Genomic DNA, 22,926 nt, shown 5'->3' on the forward strand with positions numbered 1-22,926 from the left:
TGTCTGTCATCTGTCTAGGTACACACACACACTGAGGCCTTTACTAGATGCCAGGCACAGTGCCTGGAGATACGGAAGGTATTCTGCATTCTGGAGTTACAAAAACTGATAACGTATCATCCTTATCTTAAGGAGTTTAGAGTCTCACTGAAAATTTTTCAGGGCACAGATTTGAATGTCTTTGTTGGGTTTCCTTAGGGATTAGATGAACCAGGATTATGTATTTCTTGGTTTGTGAACATAGGAGCACACAGACCTTCCCACCCCACCTCCTACTTCTTTGTAATTGTAGATATAGGAGTGAAGAGCTTGTGTGGAGGAAACACGAAGGTATCATTGATTTACATGGTGAAAAGATGTCAATTTGAAAGGAGGTTGAAAAGGACCTAAGAAGTCTTGTAGTCAACCCTCCCACTGACTCCTTAATAAACCTAGTAGTCAGGTATCCACGGTAGAGTGGTAAATGGAAAATAGACAAGTTTCAGAGTAACGTGAATAGTGTGATCCCATTTGTTGTTCCCTTCCCTGTACATGTGTGTGTGTGCTGTTTGTATAAGCGTGGGTGATGTGAGAAGATCTCCCATATTAGTTACCTCAGGGGACAAGGGAAAGCTTATTAACTTCCTCTTTATACATCTCTTATTGTTTGGCTTGTTTTAAGAAGCGTGTTTTACTTTTTTAATTAAAAAATCTAATAAAGTAGAAAATGAATAAATAATAATAATAAAAAAATACCCTCAGGGCCCTGAGCTTTGTTTCAGTCTTCCCAGTAGCCTTCATAGTTATAGAACTGAACGTGACGTTTCAGGTGTGGGCTGCCTCCTATCAGGGCTCTGAACTTGCTGTGGTTAACGCCATGGCAGCAACACCATATTGGGGGGTGGGGGTTCTGTGTTTTTAGACAATTAACATCTCAAAGTCTTTCTTATATCTGCTACCCTTGGCACACTCGGCCCTTGATAATTGTGGGACCCAAGTTTAGTCCTTCAGATTCTCCTTGTTAGAGTTCATCTTACTGTGGAAATCAGTATTTAACATAGGTTAAGAACTGGCCTTGGATTCAGACTGCCTGGTTCAGATCCTAACTACCTGCCACTAACTAGCATGAACACTTAGACAAGAAACACAGATTCCTAAGCCTCTGTTTTCTTTCTTTCTTTCTTTCTTTTTTCTTTCTTTCCTTTCCTTTTTTTGCTTTTTTTTTTTTTTTTTTTGGTGGGCAGCAAAGCAAAGTTTATTGAGCGATAATTTAAAGCTCCTGAAGAAGGAGGGGACCTGAGAGGGTTGCCTGAGCCTCTGTTTTCTTATTGGTGTAACAACAATAACCGTAAAGTTGTGCGGTTTCAAGGAGAGACTGGATGTTAGAACACTTACCTAGATTGCCTGGTGGTGTGGTGAGAACATGGTGAATTTCAGATGCTACTGTTAGTGTGTTAGCACCATCAGTTCCTTTCTCCCACCTGTGATAGTGAGCTAGTTTTGGATCGTGAATCTTCCCTTAACCATATACCATATCCCTCCCCACCCCAGAGCATAAATCAGTCTGTCTTCTAAACTTTCCTCACAAGGTCTCCATTCAGTCTCTGCCTCATTCCACAGGTCCCTTCACGGATGTCGTCACCACCAACCTAAAGCTTGGCAACCCAACAGACCGAAATGTGTGTTTTAAAGTGAAGACCACGGCACCACGTAGGTACTGCGTGAGGCCCAACAGTGGAATCATCGATGCAGGGGCCTCGATTAATGTATCTGGTAAGTCCTGAGACTGGAGGGCAACGGGGGGAGGGGGGCTAAAAAGTCCCCCTAAAGCCAGTAGGATTTCTTAAAATTTGCATTTGGTACAGCAAAATAAGACAATAGACTTCTCCCTCAACACTCCACCCTCTGATTGAAAAGCTTAGTGGGTCCCACTCACCTATTGGTTTTCCATAATTAATGCCTCTTTGGTTTGTTGCTTACAGCCTTCTGCGCCTCAATAGTTAAATTAAAATTAAAGTGGTAACTTCAGACCTTACTTCAGAATGAGTTTGATTTTCACTCCCTTGAAATTAAATCTGCCCTTTGGCAATAAATAAAAAAGGGCTAAACAAACTTAATTTTACTTTGTGAGAGAACGCTAAATGGAGTTATTTTCTTATTTAAGCTAAATGGTTTCTGACATTAGGCTCGTGTCATTCCCAATGATTGGTAACTGCACTTTACTGATGGTGAAAAGCTCAGGGAGGTGAGGACTGAGGAGACTGGAATATATCCAAGGGCAAAAAGTTTTGTGCGTGTCTGATGGTTTTTCCCTTTCTGTCTGAGAATGCATATATTTTCCAAAGTCCAGCTTTGGAAGAAATGCTGGTAAAGTGCCCAGATTGAGAATTGGATTTTAGAATTAAGGAGATGTAAGTGATGGGTTTGAGTTTAAATGTCTTTTAGAAATGGAATAAACTTTCAGCTCATTAGGACTTCTGGATCCAAGATGTCTCTTGTGTTTGTGGAGGAGCTGTGGGGGAGTGTGTGTTTATCCTGTAAAAACCAGGGGACTTTGTGTCACAGAGGGTTCTGCAACATTAGAATCTACTACTCATTGAAATGGGTACCTGACTGGCTTTTTCCATGACAGATTTTGATTGTGATGCATTTGGCCATTCATTTGACACCTAAAAGAAAATGATTCACCTCTTTGGAAAGATATAAGGTGTTTCATTATCTGATCATTTCTGCAAACTCTTATTCCCCACATCCATTGGTCTCTCTCATTATGGTGCTCCCACACCAGCTATCCTCCTGTGTGCTTCTCTCTGAGGCTGCCAGACCTGATCTGGACTCTTGAATTGGGTTGTTATTCAGGAAGTCAGGAGGGTGAGAGCCAGATTTTATTGAGGGTCTCCTTTGTGCTGGGCCAGCACACACATTATCTCCTGTAATTTCTGTTCTTTGGCCTGTGAGGAATGCATCATTACCTGCCGTGTACTAGAAAGGAGACTGGTGGCTGTAGACTCACAACGCTAGCAAATGACACAGCCAAGGTGTGGATCACTGTGTCGCTCGGAAGCCCAGACTCAAGTGCTGCGTGCTGAGGAAGTGAAGGGGTCTGAGGTGTTGGCGTTTCTGTACCCCTTGGATCCATATGGTTTCAGTTTTTCTGCTGAAATCAGGGACAGCTGAAATCTTTATTCCCTTCTTTTATTGACTTTGGTTTTCCTCTTGATTTCTTTGCCCATATCAAATTTGAGCAAGGTTGTCAGTAGGGGATGAGAATTACCAATTTTCACGGTAAGTAAGGGGGCAGCAACATAATTTCTGAATAAAGTAGCCTCCACAGGAAGTTGTGCAGTGTAGGTGTGCTTTCCAGTGTGAAATACAGATGTGTGCATGTCTCTTTCAGAAAGATTTCATCTCTCCCCCCATCATGACATTTTTTTTTTTAAAGATTTTATTTATTTCTTAGAGAGCATGCGAGCTGGGGGTCGGGGGCTGGGGGGGGAGAGAATCTGAAGCAGACTCTGCATTGAGCACGGAGCCTGATGGGGGGCTCAATCTCACCACCCCGAGATGATGACCTGAGCTGAAACCAAGACTCAGATGCTTAACCGATGGAGCCACCCAAATGCCTCTATTTTTATTTTTTTAAATTAAAAAAATGTTTTTGGAATGTTTTTTAAGGTAATAACCCTGGGCGTTTGTTTTGATTTATAATTCCTACTTAAGGAAGGCCGAAGATCTTGTGGTTGCGGCCTTTCTTCTACAAATGAGAAGGGAAGGTACAGAGAGTGGGTGTGATTATCTAGAGTCACATGGGTGATTAGTGGCAGAGCTGCTACTTGAAACCAGCTTTGCTCTGATTCGCTGGCTCTCCGGTGATAATGAAACTGCCTCAGTAGTGTTAGGGGGTGGCTCGACTTAAAAATGAATATAAAATATAAAGTACTATGGTTCTCAAAATGTAATGTACTTGGTGGGAAAGTAATTGAATAATAAAATGCCCATGTGTCTACAAGCCTTATTCCTAGAGGAAACACGATTATGTTTGCACATGAGAAAGGGCTCCCTTGTTTTTACTTGGTGTGTGTTTATCTCACTGCTTGAGGTGCACCTGGATGAAGCTGGGTGCCGTTGCGTTTCTGGGACAGCATTTCCAGTTGGCAAAGGAGGCTGGCGCCCATTTGCTGCAGTTTTGTGTGCTTAGGGGCCATTGTATAATTTATTAGACATTCATATCTTGAGGTAAAAAGCACTGGGCTTTTCCAGGGTCCTCTTAAAATGCAGCTATATGATGACATCTTGGTGAGATGTAGAGTTTCTAGGTTCCTTTGGGAGAGAAAGTGTCTTCAGGACCAGAAGGATACCAGCAGACAGGCAGTGCAGATTGTCCAAAGGCCAGGTGTACACATGGCCACATATGGTGGTCTCTCCTCAGAGATCGCTAGATTGGAGGTCTGGGGACCTGAACAGGAAGGTTAGTTGTGCTGTTTAACCTGTTGGCTGATTTTTGGTCAATCCATAACGTCTCTAAGGTTCTAGTTTTCTCATTTGTAAAATGGAAGGAATAGTAGTATCTACCTCACAGAGTACTTTCCAGTGCTGTGTCAATGCATGGCACAGAGTGGTATTGCATTATTTTCCCACTAGCTTTGACAAAAACTGGCTAGTTTTTGTTGAATGTGGACTGTGCATGTTTGAATTGCCTTTTTAGGAATTAATTCCATACATTTTATTAATTGACTTTTTCTAATTTTAAGATGAAATATGTATTTTTTTCTTTCTATGATATGCATTTGTTTTCTAGTGAAAAGCCACTAGTGAATTTTCTTTTGTTTTTTTTTTTTTAAAGATTTTATTTATTTATTCAACAGAGATAGAGACAGCCAGCGAGAGAGGGAACACAAGCAGGGGGAGTGGGAGAGGAAGAAGCAGGCTCATAGCGGAAGAGCCTGATGTGGGGCTCGATCCCATAACGCCGGGATCACGCCCTGAGCCAAAGGCAGACGCTTAACCGCTGTGCTACCCAGGCGCCCTGCCACTAGTGAATTTTCAAATAAAATCTATAAAAAGGTGGCCGTCAGATCAACTTAAAACACTACCAGCATTGCCCTGTCTACCACACAGAATGTCATGGCATACCCGCAAAGGACATGCCTAGTACATTATTTCTCTCCCATTTCTGAAAACCCTTGGGATGTGCTAGCTATTAGGGAAGGTTATAAATCATTCTTCGAGAGAGAGGGGCAGGGAGGGAAAGAAAGAGAAGGAGAGGAGGAGATCCACCCACATAGCTGGCCAGAGGGACTGAGGTTTTGAAGGCACACAAATCAGGGTTGTATGGGGGGGATGAGGGGAGACTTTGTAGCTGTCAGATACCTTTCTGACACACCCTGTGAAGCTCTTCTTAGCTTTTAGGTGGGCGTGATATTCAAGGGAGCTTACATTGTGCATCAAAAGTCCAGACTCCGACCTATCATGTTATTTTCCCCAGAAGGTGGCAAATTACTTATTGAGTCCTTAAAAAATAACAGCTCTGTTTTGAAAACTTAGGTGGTAAAGTAACGGTTGGAAACAGGCATAACCTAAATTTTTTGTGTCTGTAGGTGAAATGTGTGGATTGCCCAAGGGGATGGTTCGGGGTCTGGTCACCTGGGTCTAGGATAGGAGTCCTTTCTTTGTCCTTTATATAGGTGCTCATCTCATCTCATCCTTCCAGTAGCCCCTTCTGTGGTCTGTGCCTATTGGATGAGGCAATGTAGTAGGTGAGGGGGTGCAGAGTGCTTTCTGTTTGCATTAATTGGCCCAGAATGCCATGGTTTTGGCCCTTGCTCCTTTATACACACCATCTACTGGAGATGGTTTTGAATTATTCAAATCTGGACCTCAGCAAAATAGCTACACTTAAATGGAGATCGGAGAAGAGGAGATTGGATTTTTTCCCCCCTGAGATTTAAATGCAAGGAAAATAGAACTTTTTGAATTAATGAATTGTTTGAAGCAGTGGGGGTCTGCCCATTTGTTCTAGCTTTACAAAATTAAATCTATTTTCTGAACTGTCTGGTGGGAAAATATTTTTAAGGTAGATAATTTCTGAAAATGTCTTTGTGGTAAGCTGTTAGTGGTTGTGGATTTTTTTTTTTAATACTGCAGTTTAATAATGAGGGAGTTTTCCATTAATATTCCAAACCATGTTTGCCAGCGGATACAGCAGGTGAAGTGGTAAAATTATGGGCCCATCAAAAATACTTATGCTTCCTGTAATATGATATTAAGTTTAATATTTTTATAACCTTCACTGAATTCTAATTTCACTAAAGTAGCAAGCATGCTTCCATTTGCAGTTCAGTTATGCACTTTGGTTGCCTTTGTACCAAGCAAATTAGAAATGCAAACTATCTGTGGGGGGGGGAATTGGAAAGAGTCATTAAAGATACCAATATTTAGGTACAGATACATTTTACTAAGTGAACCCTGGGAATTGAAAATGGATTAAAGACAAACAAACACAAATCTGCTAGTGTCTGAATTAGTATTTTGAATTAAAATTCAAAGAATTAAGGAGCAGTGTTCACTTCTGACACACAGCCCTTTCCAGCACTCTTTTCAATCACATGTTAAAGCATAAAGTTCTTCCAGTAAAATCCTGAGGACAGAGAATGCATATCAGCAACTCTTCTTGGTTGGAAACATTGGTCAATTAATGTAATTGGGTAGTATTGCAATTGATAATTAATCCTTTTAAGATTTTGCTGACTCAGTTTAATGGAGCTGCTTGCCTGCCCTGGACCAGTCAACCTTGGGCTGCAGCTTTTAGGTGATTAGCACCAGCGTACAAGTGCACTGCCCTTAGAGAAAGAAGCCAGGCATTCATCTGTCAAGTGCTGATAGCAGGAGCTAAATTTGGGGGGTTTGGGCATCTTAACAGCAACATTCTTCTTTGTTTGATCATTTGCTTTGGAAGTCTCTGATAAGCGAAACCTTTTTATAAATGGTTTTCATGAACCAAGTTTATTCTTCTCAGATAAGAACAACTCACATTCATACCTAAAAGATGTCTTTAATCTTTTTCACCAGATAAATTAGAGATTTTGTTTTTTTACAAAAGGAAATTAATAAAAATTCTGCCTAATTACCCTTTTTAAAGATTTTTTAAAAGTTTACTGTGATATTCAAGTTTCTTAAGAATACTTTGTTTCACTTTTTTAGTAGTATGACATTATTTATTTATTCTTTACATTTTTCTTTTCTTTCTTTTCTTTCCTTCCTTCCTTCCTTTTTCTTTTCTTTTCTTTTCTTTTTTCTTTTCTTTTCTTTTTTCTTTCTTTCTTTCTCTCTTTTCTTTCTTTCTTTCTTTCTTTTTTCTTTTCTTTTCTTTTCTTTTCTTTTCTTTCTTTTCTTTTCTTTTCTTTTCTTTCTCTAGATTTTAGTGGCACACTTGGTTAAGTGACTGCCTTCCGCTCAGGTCATGATCCCAGGGGCCTGGGATAGAGCCCCAGGTCAGGCTTCCTGCTTAGCAGGGAGTCCGCTTCTCTCTCTCTCAAATAAATAAATCTTTTTTTTTTTTTGAAACTATTTGAGAGCGAGAGCACGCAAATGAGAGAGCAGAAGCAGAGGGAGAAGCAGACTCCCCCTCTGAGCAGGATGCCCACCCAGGGCTCCATCCCAGGACCCCGGGATCCTGACCCAAGTCGAAGGCAGATGCTTAACCGACTGAACCACACAGGCGCCCCTATTCTTTACATTTTCAAAGATCATGGTCAAGAGGACTCACCAGGTACACTGAACACCTCACTTAGTGGACGGTAACTTCAGCTTTCTGCAGAGTCACTGAGGAGCAGAAATTAAGCACAACTTTGGAGCAGCCAAGAGTTATGTTCTTTTCACTGATTATAGTTTCTTGCTTATTTATTTATAAAGATTTTTATTTATTTGAGAGAGAGAGAGAGTGGGCACAGAGGGAGAGTGAGAGGGAGAAGCAGACTCCCAGCTGAGCAGAGAGCCTGATGTGGGGCTCGATCCCAGGACCCTGAGATTGTGACCTGAGCCGTAGGCAGACACTTAACCGACTGAGCCACCCAGGTGCCCCAGTTTCTTACATATTTAAACACTTGAGCTCCTCACCTTGACACTCTTGTTTAACTCTTTATTTTTTTAATTTTTAAATTTTTTTAAAAAATTTTATTTATTTTTGAGGGGTGCTTGTGTTCCCTCTCTTGCTGGCTGCTGGCTGTCTCTCTCTCTCTGTCAAATAAATAAATAAAATCTTTAAAAAAAAAAAATTTATTTATTTTTGAGAAAGTGCATGAGCATGAGTTGGGGGAGGGGGAGAAGCAGGCTCCTCACTGAGCAGGGAGCCCAGTGCAGGACTTGGTCCCAGGACCCAGGGATCATGACCTGAGCCGAAGCAGACGCTTAACCAACTGAACCACCCAGGTGCCCTATTTTTTAATTTTTTTTAAAAGATTTTATTTTTAAGTAATCTCTACACCCAGTGTGGGGCTTGAACTTACAACCCTGAGATCAAGAGTCACATGCTGTACTGACTGAGTCAGCTAGGTGCCCCTCCTCTTACTTTAGACTCACTCTTAGCCTTGTCCTGGTGTCCAGCCCATCACAGGCCACAATGAAGTGAAAGGGCTTTGGGAGGTAGCCACAGTGAAGGAATGGACAGGAATATCACAAAGAGCGAGTAGGAGAGAGGATTCAGAAATAACAGCTCGGAACTGGAGTTACTTAGTTCTCTGTATTCTAGTTGCTCCGTCCCAAGAGCCGTGGCTTGTAGGTCTTTCTAAGATAGAATACAGTGGGCGTTCATAATCCCAAGAGTTAATCAGAAAAAGGCTGTATTATATTCTATTATAAAGTATTATAGGAAAAGGGAAAGTATGTCGGAGTTTTTAAAAAGATGTATGTTTTAAAAGATATTTATAAAAAGCATGAATGAGGCCTGTTCTTGGTCATTGCTTTGCATCCGACACATTCATCTTCCAGTGACACTGAGGTACCGTCTTGCATGAGTCGTTGCACAAGTAAGTCAACCAGACAATAAGGAGTTTGTGATCTAAGATGGGCTGTACTGAATTGGAAAATCTATAGAGAACACAAAGATAATTCAATGTTAACTTATTTATAAGTAGATAAAATTATTTACCTGCTTGACTCGTAGTTCCATCCATAGGGCCCTGAATAGGCAGAGTCCTGGAAAGCAGTTATGGTTTCAACATTTTGAGAACCCTATAGGAAGTAATAAATTTACTCACGATAAGGGTACACAGTCTACAATGCTGAGTTGCTTTGCTTTCAGCTAGAATTATTTCACCTCATTGTGGTAATACTGGTCTTTTAAGCTGATAAGCACTGGTTTGTTTCTGATTAGCTTAAAAAGTGAAGCAGGAACGACATTACTACACCTTAAATGCAGTTTGGTGGAGAATAGCCCTTTAGTGGTATACAGGTGATCAAAAAGGAGAAAGAGGGGACAGTTGTGATGGGAAGATTGGAAACCATGGTCTGAACCCATGGGTAGGAGAGAATGGCTCTGGGAGGTAGGACAGAAGGGAAGCCAGATGGTTGAGGGTGAAAGAAGGCTTCCTCTCTTTGCGCTGCCCCAGGGAGATTTTTAGAGGGAGCATGATTCAGGAGTGCTTTGAATGTTGGAAGGGAAGAAGGTATATCCCTGTCAAGCAATGAAAAACTAGTACCCAAAATGCGAGATATCAAAACATGAAGTCCTGGTCTCAGTCAAATTGGGTAGAAAGGCAAACATGTGGGAAGAAGCTTAGGCATCTTAGTGTCAACAGTGTCGGCTAGTAGAATAAGTTCCCCAGAGAAGAGTGAGGGTGTGAGATAGCTTTCTGGTGGGAGCCACAGTGTTGGGTGAAATATTGAGTATGCATTCCCCAGGTGTGGTCCCTGGGCTGGCAGCATCAGTATCGTGTTAGAAATACACATTCTCAGTCCAACCCAGATCTGTTTGAATCAGAAACTCTGGAGGTGGGGTTCCATCACCTGTGTTTTAACAAGAACTCCAGGTGATTCTGATGCATCCTGAACCTTGAGACTCTCCTCGTTACCAAGTCGGATTAGTGGGTTAAGTTCTGGAAGGTTGGCATATTGAGATGTGAGTAGGGCAAGAAGACCAAAGGAGATGTGCCAGGTAGGAGCAACATGGTAAGAAGAGACTTTGATAATGACAGAACACCCTGGGAGTGGGGGTGTGGTCAGCACATGTGTGCGCCTGTTATGGGGCCATACCGGGAAAGTATGTCATATGGGAAGAGTTGAACTGATTGTCTTTTACTTGGGAAATGGTTTTTTTTTTTTTTTATTGGAGGGTTTTGATCTGAGGAATGTGGTGATGGTGAATAGGGTGTGTAGGGGAGATTAAATTGACGGGTTATAGGAGCTGCGCAGGGTGATTTGATGGGAGAGACACTGGGAGGAAGGGGGAAGAGCTCCTAGTTGGAGAAATCTAGATGTCGGTGGAGGCCTGAGCTATGATTGTGGCCATGTAAAATGAGAGAGACAACTCGAAGGTAAGATTCTCAGGTTAAATAATAAAGCATGTGCCGTACTACTTGTGAGACTTTCATTCATTTGCTCTGTTCACATTATGATGCAGATGAAAGTGATGAGTGACTCGCTTGGGTTCTCCTAGGAAGCTGTTGTGCTGCGTTTAATGAGGTCATCATTTCTCTGAGGGGGGTATGTGTGTGTTTAGTAACATGTATGCAGCATTTCTTCTCTTTGGAAGAAAGTCTGATCTTGTTGACCCACTGTTTTATGACCCCTGAAGGCCCTTTCCTAACAGGACCCCACTTTTGCAGTCTGTGACACAGCAGACATTGTATCACAAAGCATTAATGTTGGTGAATGGTGAGCGGTCTCCTGGTAACCGGCTTCTTTTTCATGTAGTCTCAGCAGATACATTTTAAAAGTAGGATAGATGGCTCGTTTAAGAGGGTTTTATCATCAGTGTCTCTGATACTCAAGTGAAATAAATTAAGTTAATGGGAAGCTCTTTTATAGCCTGTCACAGGAAAAAGTACATAATTTCTGTCACAATTTGCATGTACGGAGCTGAAAGAACAAACGATTAACAACATTTGTTCTGTCCCGTTCTCATGAAGTTCCAGCTGAGAGGGTGTAGCAGACTGAATTGGACATGAGATGATGGTAGCTGAGAAATACAAACTTTCCGGCCTGAGTTGGGGGCAGTATTAAGCGGGGTGTGGATCCTGAGGCATAGCGAGTGTTTATGAAGGCCCTCAGCATCTGGGTGGCCTCTTGACTTCCTCACTCTTGCTTACCGGTTGGGAGCCTCCAAGGAAAGGAGAGCTGATGAGTGGCAAACACCTTCTTTTTCACTTGCTGCTGCAAGTGAAAGTGGAGGGAGGTGGCTGCAATGGGGGAAGGGCCGAATCCACCTGATACCCTGAGCTTCCTGGGGGTTCACCAGCAGGCCACGATTTTCACTCCCAGTTTCACATTTTCAACTCGCCAGCCTCATTCTTGTTTATATCTCACAAGTCCCAGCCTCTGGCTGTCTCCACTGTTCTTGTAAGGTGATTTGATTGCTGCCAATACCCACTTCTTTGTGTTTTTACATTCTTGTTGAACTCAAAGGTCTGAATGTAAGTGAGAACTTCTAGCTGTTCTTCCGGATCTACACCGTGGCAGCTTGGTAGGTAAGATGCTCTCTAGGTCTGGAATTGTGCTGATGACATCTGTGACATCCAGCGGTGCCAGTGGATCTCAGCACCCACCTGCAGCTGCCAGTGGTTTGATTAGAGGAGCACAGGGAGCCCCAGACCCCTTCCTGTAGTGGATACGAGTGCGTGCCTGCGTGTGTGCTGCTGTCTCTACCCGAGGCCTGGGTGCATGCTAGAACTCACGGCTTGGTTTGTATGAAGTCGCTCTCTCTTTTATTTCTTTATTTATTTAAAGATTTTATTTTTAAGTGATCTCTATACCCAACATGGGGCTTGAACTTATAACCCGGAGATCAAGAGTGGCATGCGCCGTCCACCGACTGAGCCAGCCAGGTGCCCCAGTTGCTTTCTCTTTTAAACTGCACTTTCTCCTAAGAGGCACTACACAAAGCCACCGATGCCTTCACTTGAGTTACTTAGCCAGGTCATTTTCCTCCTGGAGGGGCATGTAAGACAGCTTGTTCAGAGTAACAGGGCTCAGTCTTTTGGTCTCAAGACCCCTTTACACTCCTCGAAATTGTAGACCCAAACAGCCTTTACATTTGGCGGTTATATCAATATTTGTCGTGTTGTAAGTTAAGCTGAGAAATTTAGGAGTATTAATTCACTTGATAATATTAATAAGTCAAATACATGCTGACTGTGACATTTTTAGTGAAAAATAACTTCAAAAAATTCAGTGAGAAGACTGGCATTATTTGACATGTTTTGCAAATCTCTTTATTGTTTGGCTTAATAGAAGACAGGCTGGATTCTCATGTGCTGCGTTTGCACTTATTTAGTCTGTTACAGTGTGTCGTTTTGATGAATGTATATGAAGGGAGACCATTTTTGCCACACATACGTGGTTGGGAAAGGGAAGAGTGTTTTCAGTAGCCTTTTCGGATAATTGTGGACACCAGAACTTGACAGGTGGCACTTCTCTTAAAGTTTAGTACCATGTGGAGTCTTGAAACCATGATAGTGAATTATTTGAACTTTGTTTCAAAATGCATTGGTCTCTTTTGCACTTTGAATGGGTTTTGTAATACTGTATGTTAGCTGAGCTATGCAGATCTTCCAAATGTTGACGTATTTCATGACACAGTATCAAAAAAACCACTGATCTCATCAAAAGTCTTCAAGTATTTGGGAAACTGAGCTCTTGATGTCAGATGTTTTCCAGGAGTCTCCTTTTGGTATGAAGCTTGGATTTTATCACTGGCAACAACTACTCTAAGTTGTTTCCTTCAAGTGACAGGCACAGTTCATTCATTTTTGAGCAGGTATCTGCCTTATACCCAGGTCTGCATAACCCTTGATTTTCTGTCGATTGCTCTTTCTAGTAACTGGTGTTCCATGAGAAAGCTTCTAGTTCAGCTCACGTTCTAAGCATGGTACAGTCGCTTTTCCCAAGACAGCAGAGCGCATCACGTGTCCGTGCATTGCCTCATACAGAGTGTTAAAATGTGTTGTCAAGGGTTGAAGTTTAGTAAAATGAATCCTTTTTATTGCTTCCTCCAGGATATTATTAAGTGAAAACGGCTTTTTAAAAAAAAGCTGCAAGTGTGTGGCGGTGCCTGACGCAGAGACCCTGCCATGTGGGAGCCGCTGCCAGGCCCGTGCTGAGGCGCTGCTCATTTACTCTTCGCTTTGCTCCAGCCATCACTGCAGAGCTCGGCACTGGCAGAGGGACACAGTGTCTTGGTGTTACCCTGCCCACGCTGTTGACTTTACGGATCACTTCATGGGGGGACCCTTGGGGTCTGCGGAGAGTGCTTTGAGAACCTGGGTGTGGAACATGACTCTGGAAGCAAAGCCAGTGTGGAGCTCTGGCTCCGTCTTTTCATATATTGGCCATGGGAGCGGAGTGAGGCCACTGAGACTGGGCTTCTCTGGCGGCTCATTGTGAGGACTGGATGGGAGGTTCAATGGAATCGTCCTTCTGTGGTTCCTAGTACATAGTAGGTACCGGCGGGGTCCTTTTCCTTTCCTTCCTGGGACATTGTGAAGGTACCAGGGACTGGGGGACTCGGGTCGGGTGGAGAGATGAAAAGGGTCAGTTTTGCCTTAGTGCATGCCAGGAATCCACAGGAAGGTTTCTTGACTCCTTTTTCTCACTTGCACTGCTTCAAGGAAGGGGGAGAGGAAAGATGCAAAGGGAACAGCAGATCTTTCTGAGGCTGTTTGCGGGTGGAGGGGACTTAGGCACTCTGGACCTGTTGGTTGTCTGTGTGTGACCCAGTGTAGTTTGAGCTAAGAGCCAGCTCTGAAAATTAGCAGTGTCTTCTGGTTACTGTCATCTCCTGAGCACTGGGGGCTCTTTGCAGATAATTCAGCTATGAGGTTCAGCCTCATAGCTCTCCATGGTGGTGAACTATATAGGGGGCCTTTCAGGGCTGGGAAAATAAAATCGCAAGGATGAGGCAGTTTTTGCTCCTAGAGCTCGTGTGCTGCTGGAAATCTGAGTGTAGTCTAGGACAAAGTTATCTCTTCCCCATACTAAAAAAATACCAGGGCATGATTTTGTCATAGCCAAGTGAAATGTGAAATTCTCAAAACCCAATTCACATTAGTTTTTAGAAAATGAACATTAATCCAGGGGCACCTGGGTGGCTCAGTTGGTTGGGCGTCTGCCTTCGGCTCAGGTCTGATCCTGGGGTCCTGGTATTGGGCCCTGTGTCTGGCTGCCTCCTCGGTGGGAATCTGCTTCTCCTTCTCCGCTCCCCCCCCCATGCTTGCTCTCTCACTCTCAAATAAATAAATAAAATCTTTAGAAAAAAATGAACATTAATCAGACAGTAGTTTGAACACTGTGACCCAACTTCAAAAAAGGTTGGCAGGCCCTGTCCAAGAAAGATCATAGTATATGTGAAGGCATTGGCCCCCTAGTTTATTATGTGTATTCTCAGTGTTGCATTCCTGGAAGTGGAGAAAGCATGATGGGAGTTTAGCTTTCAGAAGAAGAGTCTGTGGGGCTGACCTGCTAGTCTGCTCATTTGTTCCCAAGGTGAAGTGTCAAGCCCATGTGTGTAACAGTGCCTCAGGTCTGTCCACAGAAGAGCTCTTGCCAACTTGGTGGTGCCAGAAGGGGCCATAGTTGCATTCCAGGTCCAAAGCCACCAGCAAGAACTGCTTTTTTGGGAGGGAACTGTGCGCCTCTATGTCTGCGAGAGTAAAGCTCCAGGTGGTGGCCTTGGATTTTCAGTGACCTTTTGTTCTCTTTGCTGACGGTCACACTTTGGATTTTGGGTACTCAGAATATCTCTGTTGGTACCTAGACTTGATGTCGTGTGTGTATAAGCCCTGAATTTTTTCTTTTTAAAGATTTATTTATTTATTTTAGAGAGTGCTCTCGTGCTTGGTGGGGGGGAGGGAAAGAGGGAGAGAGAAGCCGTGAGCACGGAGCCCCATCTGACAACCCTGAGATCATGACCTGAGCTGAATCAAGAGTTGGACGCTCAACCGACTGAGCTACCCAGGTGCCCCATATAAGCCCCGAATTTAAGAAAGATTTGTAGATTTACTGATTTTTGTCCTGAAGAAGTCTCCCAGTAATGTCCCCTGTAGCTGAGAGCACCTCAGGTGGGTGATGTCGGCAGCAGAACTGCCTGGGTGACTGCGTATGCTGAGACATGGAAATCTGTTGTGTTGTTAGATTTCAGTAGACTTTCTCTGTCCACAAGGTTGGGGGAACTCTGCATCCCCAAGATGGATGGCAGGGATATTTGCATTTCTGTTCCCTATCATGTTTGCTTTTATAGGATGTGATGGGGCATGTGAATTCACAGCATGTGAATCTGTCTCCTGCTGGAGTGACCCAGTGTGGCAGAAGGGGTGCTGGGTTGCAGTTGGCTCTTTGTTGAAGTTTTGCTGCTTCCTGACACTGTAACTTTGAGCAAGTCACTTCACTTTGTGTAGCCCGAGTCTTCATTTGTGAACTAGGGTTTAGGACAAACTAAGGTTTAGGACACGTGCCCTTTATCCTCCGCAGGGCGTGGTTGACGGTGAGGCTTTAGAGGAAGCCGTAAGATGGAACCCTGATTGAGTGCCCTGCGGGAAAGGTGCTGGTGGAGAAGGACGGCACTCCAACTGGTAGAGGACAGGGAGTGCGTCCCTCGTGGTGGGCCACCTGCAGTTGAGCACCTCCTGCTTCGTGGTGTGACCTCGCAGCTTAGTTAAGCTTTCTGTGCTCCAGTTTGTTCACTTGAAAACAGGCATTAAAATAACCTCCACAGCAGAGCCTACCTCTTAAAAGTTTAAATGAGGTAATAATAGACCTAACGTACAGTGGGTGTCTGGCTCCTGGGAGATGCCGAGTCCGTTTTCGTGCTTCTCATGGTCAGGGCTATAGGAGGCTTTTCCAGAGTGTGAGAAAGGTGTTGTCACGGAACTTAACCAGATGTGTGGTTTAGCCAGAGCCTTACAGCAGATAGTGTATTTTAAAGCAGCCGCCATTTCACAAGTGTGATGGGTTCTAAGGAAGCCAGTAGGAATGGGGAGGCATCGTCTCAGTGCAGGGGGCGTGACCTGTCCGAGAGAGCCTTTATGTGCGATTCCTCCAGGTTCTTGGGGAGGAAAGGTGGGCTTGTACGCGGGTGGTGTTTTCCCCATGCTGTGAGTGTGCTGGTTGTGACAATTTCCTAACATTGCATGGGCACAATTGTATCTGAAGCAATACTTGACTACCTTGATATGGGAAATGGACAGAGAAAAGCTAAAATGAAACCGTCACTTGTCTTGGATTATTCTAGTTTACTTTCTGAAGATTTTGCTCTGTTGTCTTGAGCAAAATGGCATACAGTATTTGCGCCTGGTTTGCCTCGTCTGTAGGGCCCGTAGCCGACCTCTGTGTCAGGTGGGCGGTCGTGAAAGATCCGGGGGCTAGGAATCCGAAGACCTGAATCCTAAGCGCAAGTCCCAGCTCTGCCACTATCCGCTGTTTGACTTTAGGCAAGTCCCCCAGCTTCTCAGGATCTCACATTTGAGACCTGAAAAGCAGAGAAGATGCTGGGCCCCTTGCCCTGCTGGCCTCACCTGGGCCATTGTAAGACTCAGATGAGAATCCTGGTAAACTGCTGTACAACCGAGATGCAAGTTTGAACCTGACAAATGGCTGCTGGTAACCAAGCTCTGACCCTCCTAATGAAATATTTTCTTTCTTAGTGATGTTACAGCCTTTCGATTATGACCCCAATGAGAAAAGTAAACACAAGTTTATGGTTCAGTCTATGTTTGCTCCGACTGACACTTCTGATATGGAAGCAGTAGTAAGTACTGAATGCTTCTTACTTTTTTTTAGTAATTAAAAAAAAATGATTAGGTACAGAATTTTGGGTGCATGCATTACAAAATGTGTCAACATTGTTTTTAAAGGGGAATGGTGTTCTCAAGGAGGTTTGTACTTTGACTACCTTTATGGTTTTTCTCAGACTTTGATTTTAACATTTTATGTAACTACAGAATACTGTTCTTTTCTGACTTTTATATCTCAGTTTGCTTCAGCAGTTCCTTGTTCTGATGGACTGTGTCTTGAATGGTTTGAGGATTCCTTTCCTTTGTACCCCCCATCCATCCCCCATAGGAAAGGGTGCTTCCCAGTCTAGGGAATGTCTCTTACCATGTCTCCCTGCACCCCCTCCCCAAGAGCCCAGAGGGATGTGAGAGAGTGGAATACTTAAATGTCCTCCGGTGCTTGAGGGTTTGTTTTTCTGTTGGTTCTGGTAAGCATGACTTTTTTCCTCCTCCCTAGTTTCCCTCATTTTTTTTTCCTGCTTAATACATGTTTAACTCTGTCTCTGATTTTGGTAAAAATAAGATAACTTTGTTTCTATAAAATGTATAAGTGATATTATATTACTGGTTTTTCTGGGAAAAGGTTATAATGGAAATTCTCCTTGAAATAAGCTTTTTCTACATTTGACTAAATCAGCGGGCATTCTGGTGTCTGTGGGAATCACAATGTACAGATAACCCTTACCGTGCACAGCCCTAGCTAGGACAGACTGGTCAGTCCTTGTGCTCACAGATGGGAAAAAGAAGCAGGGCTCCCTCAACACCCGCATCACTCTCCAGCTTGACAGCCCAGGCTGGGAGACCGGTCCCCCGAGGAGTGCCTGCTGACAGTCAGCCGTGGCTCACGAAGCACTATGGTTTTTCTCTTTCAAAAGTTTTATGCGAAGGGCTTTCTATGCATAGCTTCTCTTCACATCCCAGTGTCACCACTCAGCCTTTTCTGTTAGTCTTGGAAAAGCATAAATGACCATCTTTGCTGATGTTCAAGTTTGGGGCAGGAAATGAGGGTAAGCCAGGTATTTTGAGGTTTGAGAGATGAGTGATAGAAGGCAGCCTTCCCCTTTCATAAGAATGATTATTGAGGCATTTGTCCTTTATTTCTCAGAACATAATGTGTCACTTCATGTTAATTTGTGTGAGCAAGGAAATGTATGGCAAATACAGAATTTGAAGTATCCGAGAATGTGTTCTGCTTGGCTTTTGCTGCATGGCTTAGTGACAAGAGCATGGGCTTGGGCGTCTCGGGCGTGGGGCCGAGCTCTGTCTTATACTAACGTTGTGGCCTTGGGCAGTTTTCATTAACTCTGTAGGGTTGGGTCACCTGTAAAAGGGGGATAAAAACCTAGTTCACATGTTGTTGTGGGATTCAGTGTGCTGTGTGTGTCGAGCACCTGGCACAGGGTCTGGAGCCGTTGTGTCTGAGTGCCGTTGTGGTCCAGGCCTCCGTAGACAATAAAGGTGAATTGCACTCCTTTTTATGATAATTTTTATAACTATTAAATTTTTTTATATAAATGTGCATTGTAGGAAATTTTGGAAATACACAAATAAGCAAAAATAAAGCTAAAAGTGACCTGTAATTTGTTTATACTAGACCTAACCACTGTTATCAAAAGCCTTGTGCTAAACTATTTTTTTTTTGTACTTTGATATACAGAAAGCAGAAAAAATTATACAGTGACTATTCCTATAACCTTTACCTAGATTCACCATTTAACACTTTGCTACATTTGCTTCATTTTTGTTATAAACTTTCTTTTTTTTTTTTTTTAAGATTTTATTTATTTATTTATTCGACAGAGATAGAGACAGCCAGCGAGAGAGGGAACACAAGCAGGGGGAGTGGGAGAGGAAGAAGCAGGCTCATAGCAGAGGAGCCTGATGTGGGGCTTGATCCCATCACGCCAGGATCACGCCCTGAGCTGAAGGCAGACGTTCAACCGCTGTGCCACCCAGGCGCCCCCATAAACTTTCTTTTTTATGCTGAACCACACTTGACTGTAAGACACGGACTTCATGACACTTCACTCCTACACGCTTCAGAACGAGGACGGTGTCTTACATAGTCACAGCACTGTCCTCATAGCTGAGAAAGTTGACATTAATACAGTCATGCTATCTAACAGAGAAACCTGTGACGTGCAGCATTTTCCAGTTGCTCCAAAATGGCCGTTAGTTCTTATTCTAGTAGAGGATGATACCCTCAACCTTTTTTGTTTTTCATGACTTTGAATTTTTGAGTCCAGGCCAGTTCTGGGATTGTCCAGTTATTTCTTCATGATTAAATTCAGGTTAAATGTTTTTTGGCAAGAATATTCCGTAAGTGATGTCATTGTATGCATCATATCAGAAGGCATTTGATACTGGGTTGTCCCTCTATTGGTGATGCCAAGTTGGATTACTTGGTTAAGATGGTGACTGCCAACTTTCCAGTGTCAAGGCACAGTTGCCCCTCGTGGTTAATAAGTAATCTGTGATACTCTTGAGTAATCAGATACTTGGGAGATCAGGAGAATGTCCTGCTCACCAGCAGTCTCATGGGTGGTTTTTGTGTTCAGTGACGATCCTTGCTTGATGCTCTTTTGACACACACACAGAGGCACACATACGCTAGTGTGTGTGTACAGAGGAGTAGACTAGAATATTGTTTGTAGCTTCTTCACTTACTGTTCTGTGAATCTGCCCTGTGTACTCTTCAGTGTCATTTGAGTGGCATGCTGTTCCACTAAATGGATCTGCCATGATTTGTCAGTTCCTATTGTTCAGCGTAGATTGTTTCCTAGTTTTGGCTCTTGGTACCTGTGTTGCGCTAGCTGCCTCCTGCATGGTCCTGGGGCGAGGGTGGGAGAGTTTCTTTTTTTCCAGTATTGTAACCTTCCTGCTACGCTGGTCTGCAGTTCTCAGCATACCCTGGGATTCCTGCCCTCCACCACCCAAAGGAGGAGGATTAAGCCAGGAGTATATCATCCCAGAGCATGGATTAAGCCAGGAAGGGTGTCCCCACCAGCAGGCTGGAGAGAGTGGGGCCAGCCCAGACAGTGGCTTGCTCATAAATGTGCTCCACTGGTACTTGGCCTCGTGCTTCTAAAACCACTCCCAGGTAGTATACACTTACTCTAAGAAGGATGGACCCTACAAAATAAGTTTTTATTTTTCTAAGGAGAGCCAAAGTTACCTTTGACTACTTAGACATAATTTAGAAAGTTCCTTTTCCTTCAGCTGTGGTTGTGTCTGTTCCATGTGCTTCCCACAGACTAGCAACAGGAGTAGCATTGGTTGACTTGGAGGAATCAGGCAGCAGGACTGGGATTTGTGAAGTGTGATAAATATTCAGGAAAGCTAGTGTATTTAATCTTGTCATGTTAAAAATATTGAAATCTCAGCAGACGTGAGTTCTTTATTTGATATACATCAGGGCTTTCTCATTAAGAATATTTTTTTGAAATTGTCAGTTATGGGAAGAAAATTATTCTTCCAGCAGCTTTATAATATCCTGATTATTAAATTTAAATTGTTTTAGTGGAAGGAGGCAAAACCGGAAGACCTTATGGATTCAAAACTTAGATGTGTGTTTGAATTGCCAGCAGAAAATGATAAACCAGTAAGTATGTTTATAGTTAACAATAATTGAATGTTGCAAGCTGATACTTATTTGCATACCATCTCCTGCAAAACCAAGATTTAAGTTGGCAAATTATTTTCCTTCTTCTGATGTCTGATGAAAAAAGCTCAAGTCAACAAATAAGTGGGCCTTCATGAAATCAGCCTTTGAGAGACTTGCAGAAAGACAACTAATTGAAACAATTTTTTTTTCTTGAAAAGTGCAACCTGTTGGCTGTTGAAATGTCATAAATCCTAAAGAGCTTCTTTGACTTGGCAAAGTTATAGGTTGCTATAAAGAGTGGGTAAGTCTACAACAGGGAATAATTTGCCGTTTATCATGGTGCTTGATGGACAGGTGGTAAGCTCTCGGGTTCTGTTGTTTCACAGACTGCTGTCTTAGGTCTCCCTGTCTGCTTTTTCCCCTAACACCACCTCACCACCCGCTTAACCCTTCTGCCTCTTTAGTCAAACCTGTTTTTACATTAGGGTTTCTCAACCTCAGCATTATTAACATTGGGGCTGGATCATTCTCTGCCCGTGGGGGCTGTCTTGAACCGTGTAGGGTGTTCAGCAGCGTCCCTGGCCTCTCCTCACTAGGTACCAGTCATCGCCCCTCTCGTGTGACAACCGAAAATGTCTCCAGACATTGCCCATTGTGCGATGGTGGTAGAACTGCTTCCCATTGGGAGTCCCCCCTCCCCCCGCCCCCGTGCTGCCGGAGCGGGTGAGGGAAAGACTAGCTGCCTCCAAGCTGTCAGCTCGCTTTTCTCCGTGAAACCAAGGGACAGACCTCTCATGGCCCTTGCTCGTGACCAGTGGAAGAGAGCAGACTGTATCTGAAATGCTGATTTGGACCTTCCTCCAACTTAGTCAGAAAAGCTTAAATTGTATTAGATAACGCCCTGCAGAATATTCCACTACCCTGGCTGTTAATAGCTGGAGTTGGGAAATTGAAACGCTCGCATTCTGTGAACGTTATCCGTAGCGATCTGCAGGAATGCGTTGATCTGTGCCACCACTACTTAGTGTTTTCTTCCTGCTCAGCGACTGACCGCCATCGTTTTCCTATTTCTTTGAATGGGTAATGGGTTTCTTGTTGTTGTTGATTTTGTCTCTTCCCATTGCACATTTTGTCCTGGGAAGGTCGGTTTAGGAACCTGTGAGACCTGTGCTCTGCTCCTGGCTCTGTGCTGTATCAGCTTCGTAGATGGGGCCTTGCCCTTTGCAGGGCTTCCCTCTTCCCACCTGGAAGATGGAGGGTCGAACTCGAGAGTGCGATAGGGAGAGCTGGTTGTTTTCAGTCTGCTGCGTGGAACCCCCAGGCCAGTGATCCCCAGCACACCTGCCCACCTCCATGCCCTCCCTGGTACCGGCTCCTCCCCAGTCGCTCTCCAGAGACTGTCATGAGTGTCTCGGCAGGGAAGTGGGGGATGTGTAGCTTCCCTCGATTGAAATATTGCAGACACTGAGCGAGTTTCACCTTTAACCCAGCTTCGAAGTTCTGAATTCGTGAAATAAATCGCCCTTTATGTAATGTCCTCCCTGGCCTCCCACCTCCCCTGTCCGGGCCTGTCCTGGGGATGTTGAGGTCTTCCTGGTGACAGTAATTTGTGGCTAATAACTCCTGAGCTTGCACGATTATGATATGCTAATTTTTGCATGGCAGGAATTTGATAGTGCAATCTGCACAGCCCTTTTTCTCTTCCTTTGAAGTATTAGTCTCAGCCGCACTTCATTATTTGCCCTTATCCATAATTTCTGGGGCCCAGTTGCTTTAGATTATTAAGATACTAGATAAAGTGATCCATTTTTAAAATGAATGTGACATTTTACAGTGTGGATGAAACGCTACCACGTGTGGTGTTTGCTGAGAACTACTTTACTTTGCATAAAAAAGTCCTTTATTACATAGTTGGTGACACTTGGGCTTTCATTTATTTCTGAACAGCATGATGTAGAAATAAATAAAATTATACCCACAACTGCATCAAAGACAGAAACACCAACGGTATCTAAAGCTCTGAGTTCTTCTTTGGATGACACTGAAGTTAAGAAGGTGCTGGAAGAGTGTAAGAGGCTGCAGGGGGAAGTGCAGAGGCTCCGGGAGGAGAACAAGCAATTCAAGGTAATGGCGTCTTCTTCTCTTTTCTTTAAGATTTTATTTAAGTAACGTCCACGCCCAGCATGGGGCTCGAACTCACAACCCCGAGATGAAGAGTCACGTGCTCTACCGACTGAACCAGCCAGGTGCCCCAGTGGCGTTTTAATTCCTGCTAGTCTACAGAAAACAGGGGCTTTTCCACTGTGATCTTGGGTGGGAAAGTTGACAAATCCCTTAATTTGTAGAATTGTATTTTCACATTCT

The 22,926-nt window shown here is 43.6% G+C and overlaps 1 protein-coding gene across 1 annotated transcript in view; it reads left to right on the plus strand.

Annotated features, from left to right (window-relative positions):
• Positions 1 to 22,926, plus strand: part of VAPB (VAMP associated protein B and C) — a 52,403-nt gene that overhangs the window by 25,448 nt on the left and 4,029 nt on the right. Inside the window, exons 2-5 of the mRNA XM_040638518.1 lie at positions 1,600 to 1,752; positions 16,830 to 16,933; positions 20,479 to 20,559; positions 22,510 to 22,686. Coding sequence (XP_040494452.1) covers positions 1,600 to 1,752; positions 16,830 to 16,933; positions 20,479 to 20,559; positions 22,510 to 22,686 — 515 coding nt within the window. The remainder of the gene's footprint in view (positions 1 to 1,599; positions 1,753 to 16,829; positions 16,934 to 20,478; positions 20,560 to 22,509; positions 22,687 to 22,926) is intronic.

This window comes from Ursus maritimus, unplaced genomic scaffold (assembly GCF_017311325.1).
Source record: "Ursus maritimus isolate PB19 unplaced genomic scaffold, ASM1731132v1 scaffold_22, whole genome shotgun sequence".
Lineage (NCBI taxonomy): Eukaryota > Metazoa > Chordata > Mammalia > Carnivora > Ursidae > Ursus > Ursus maritimus.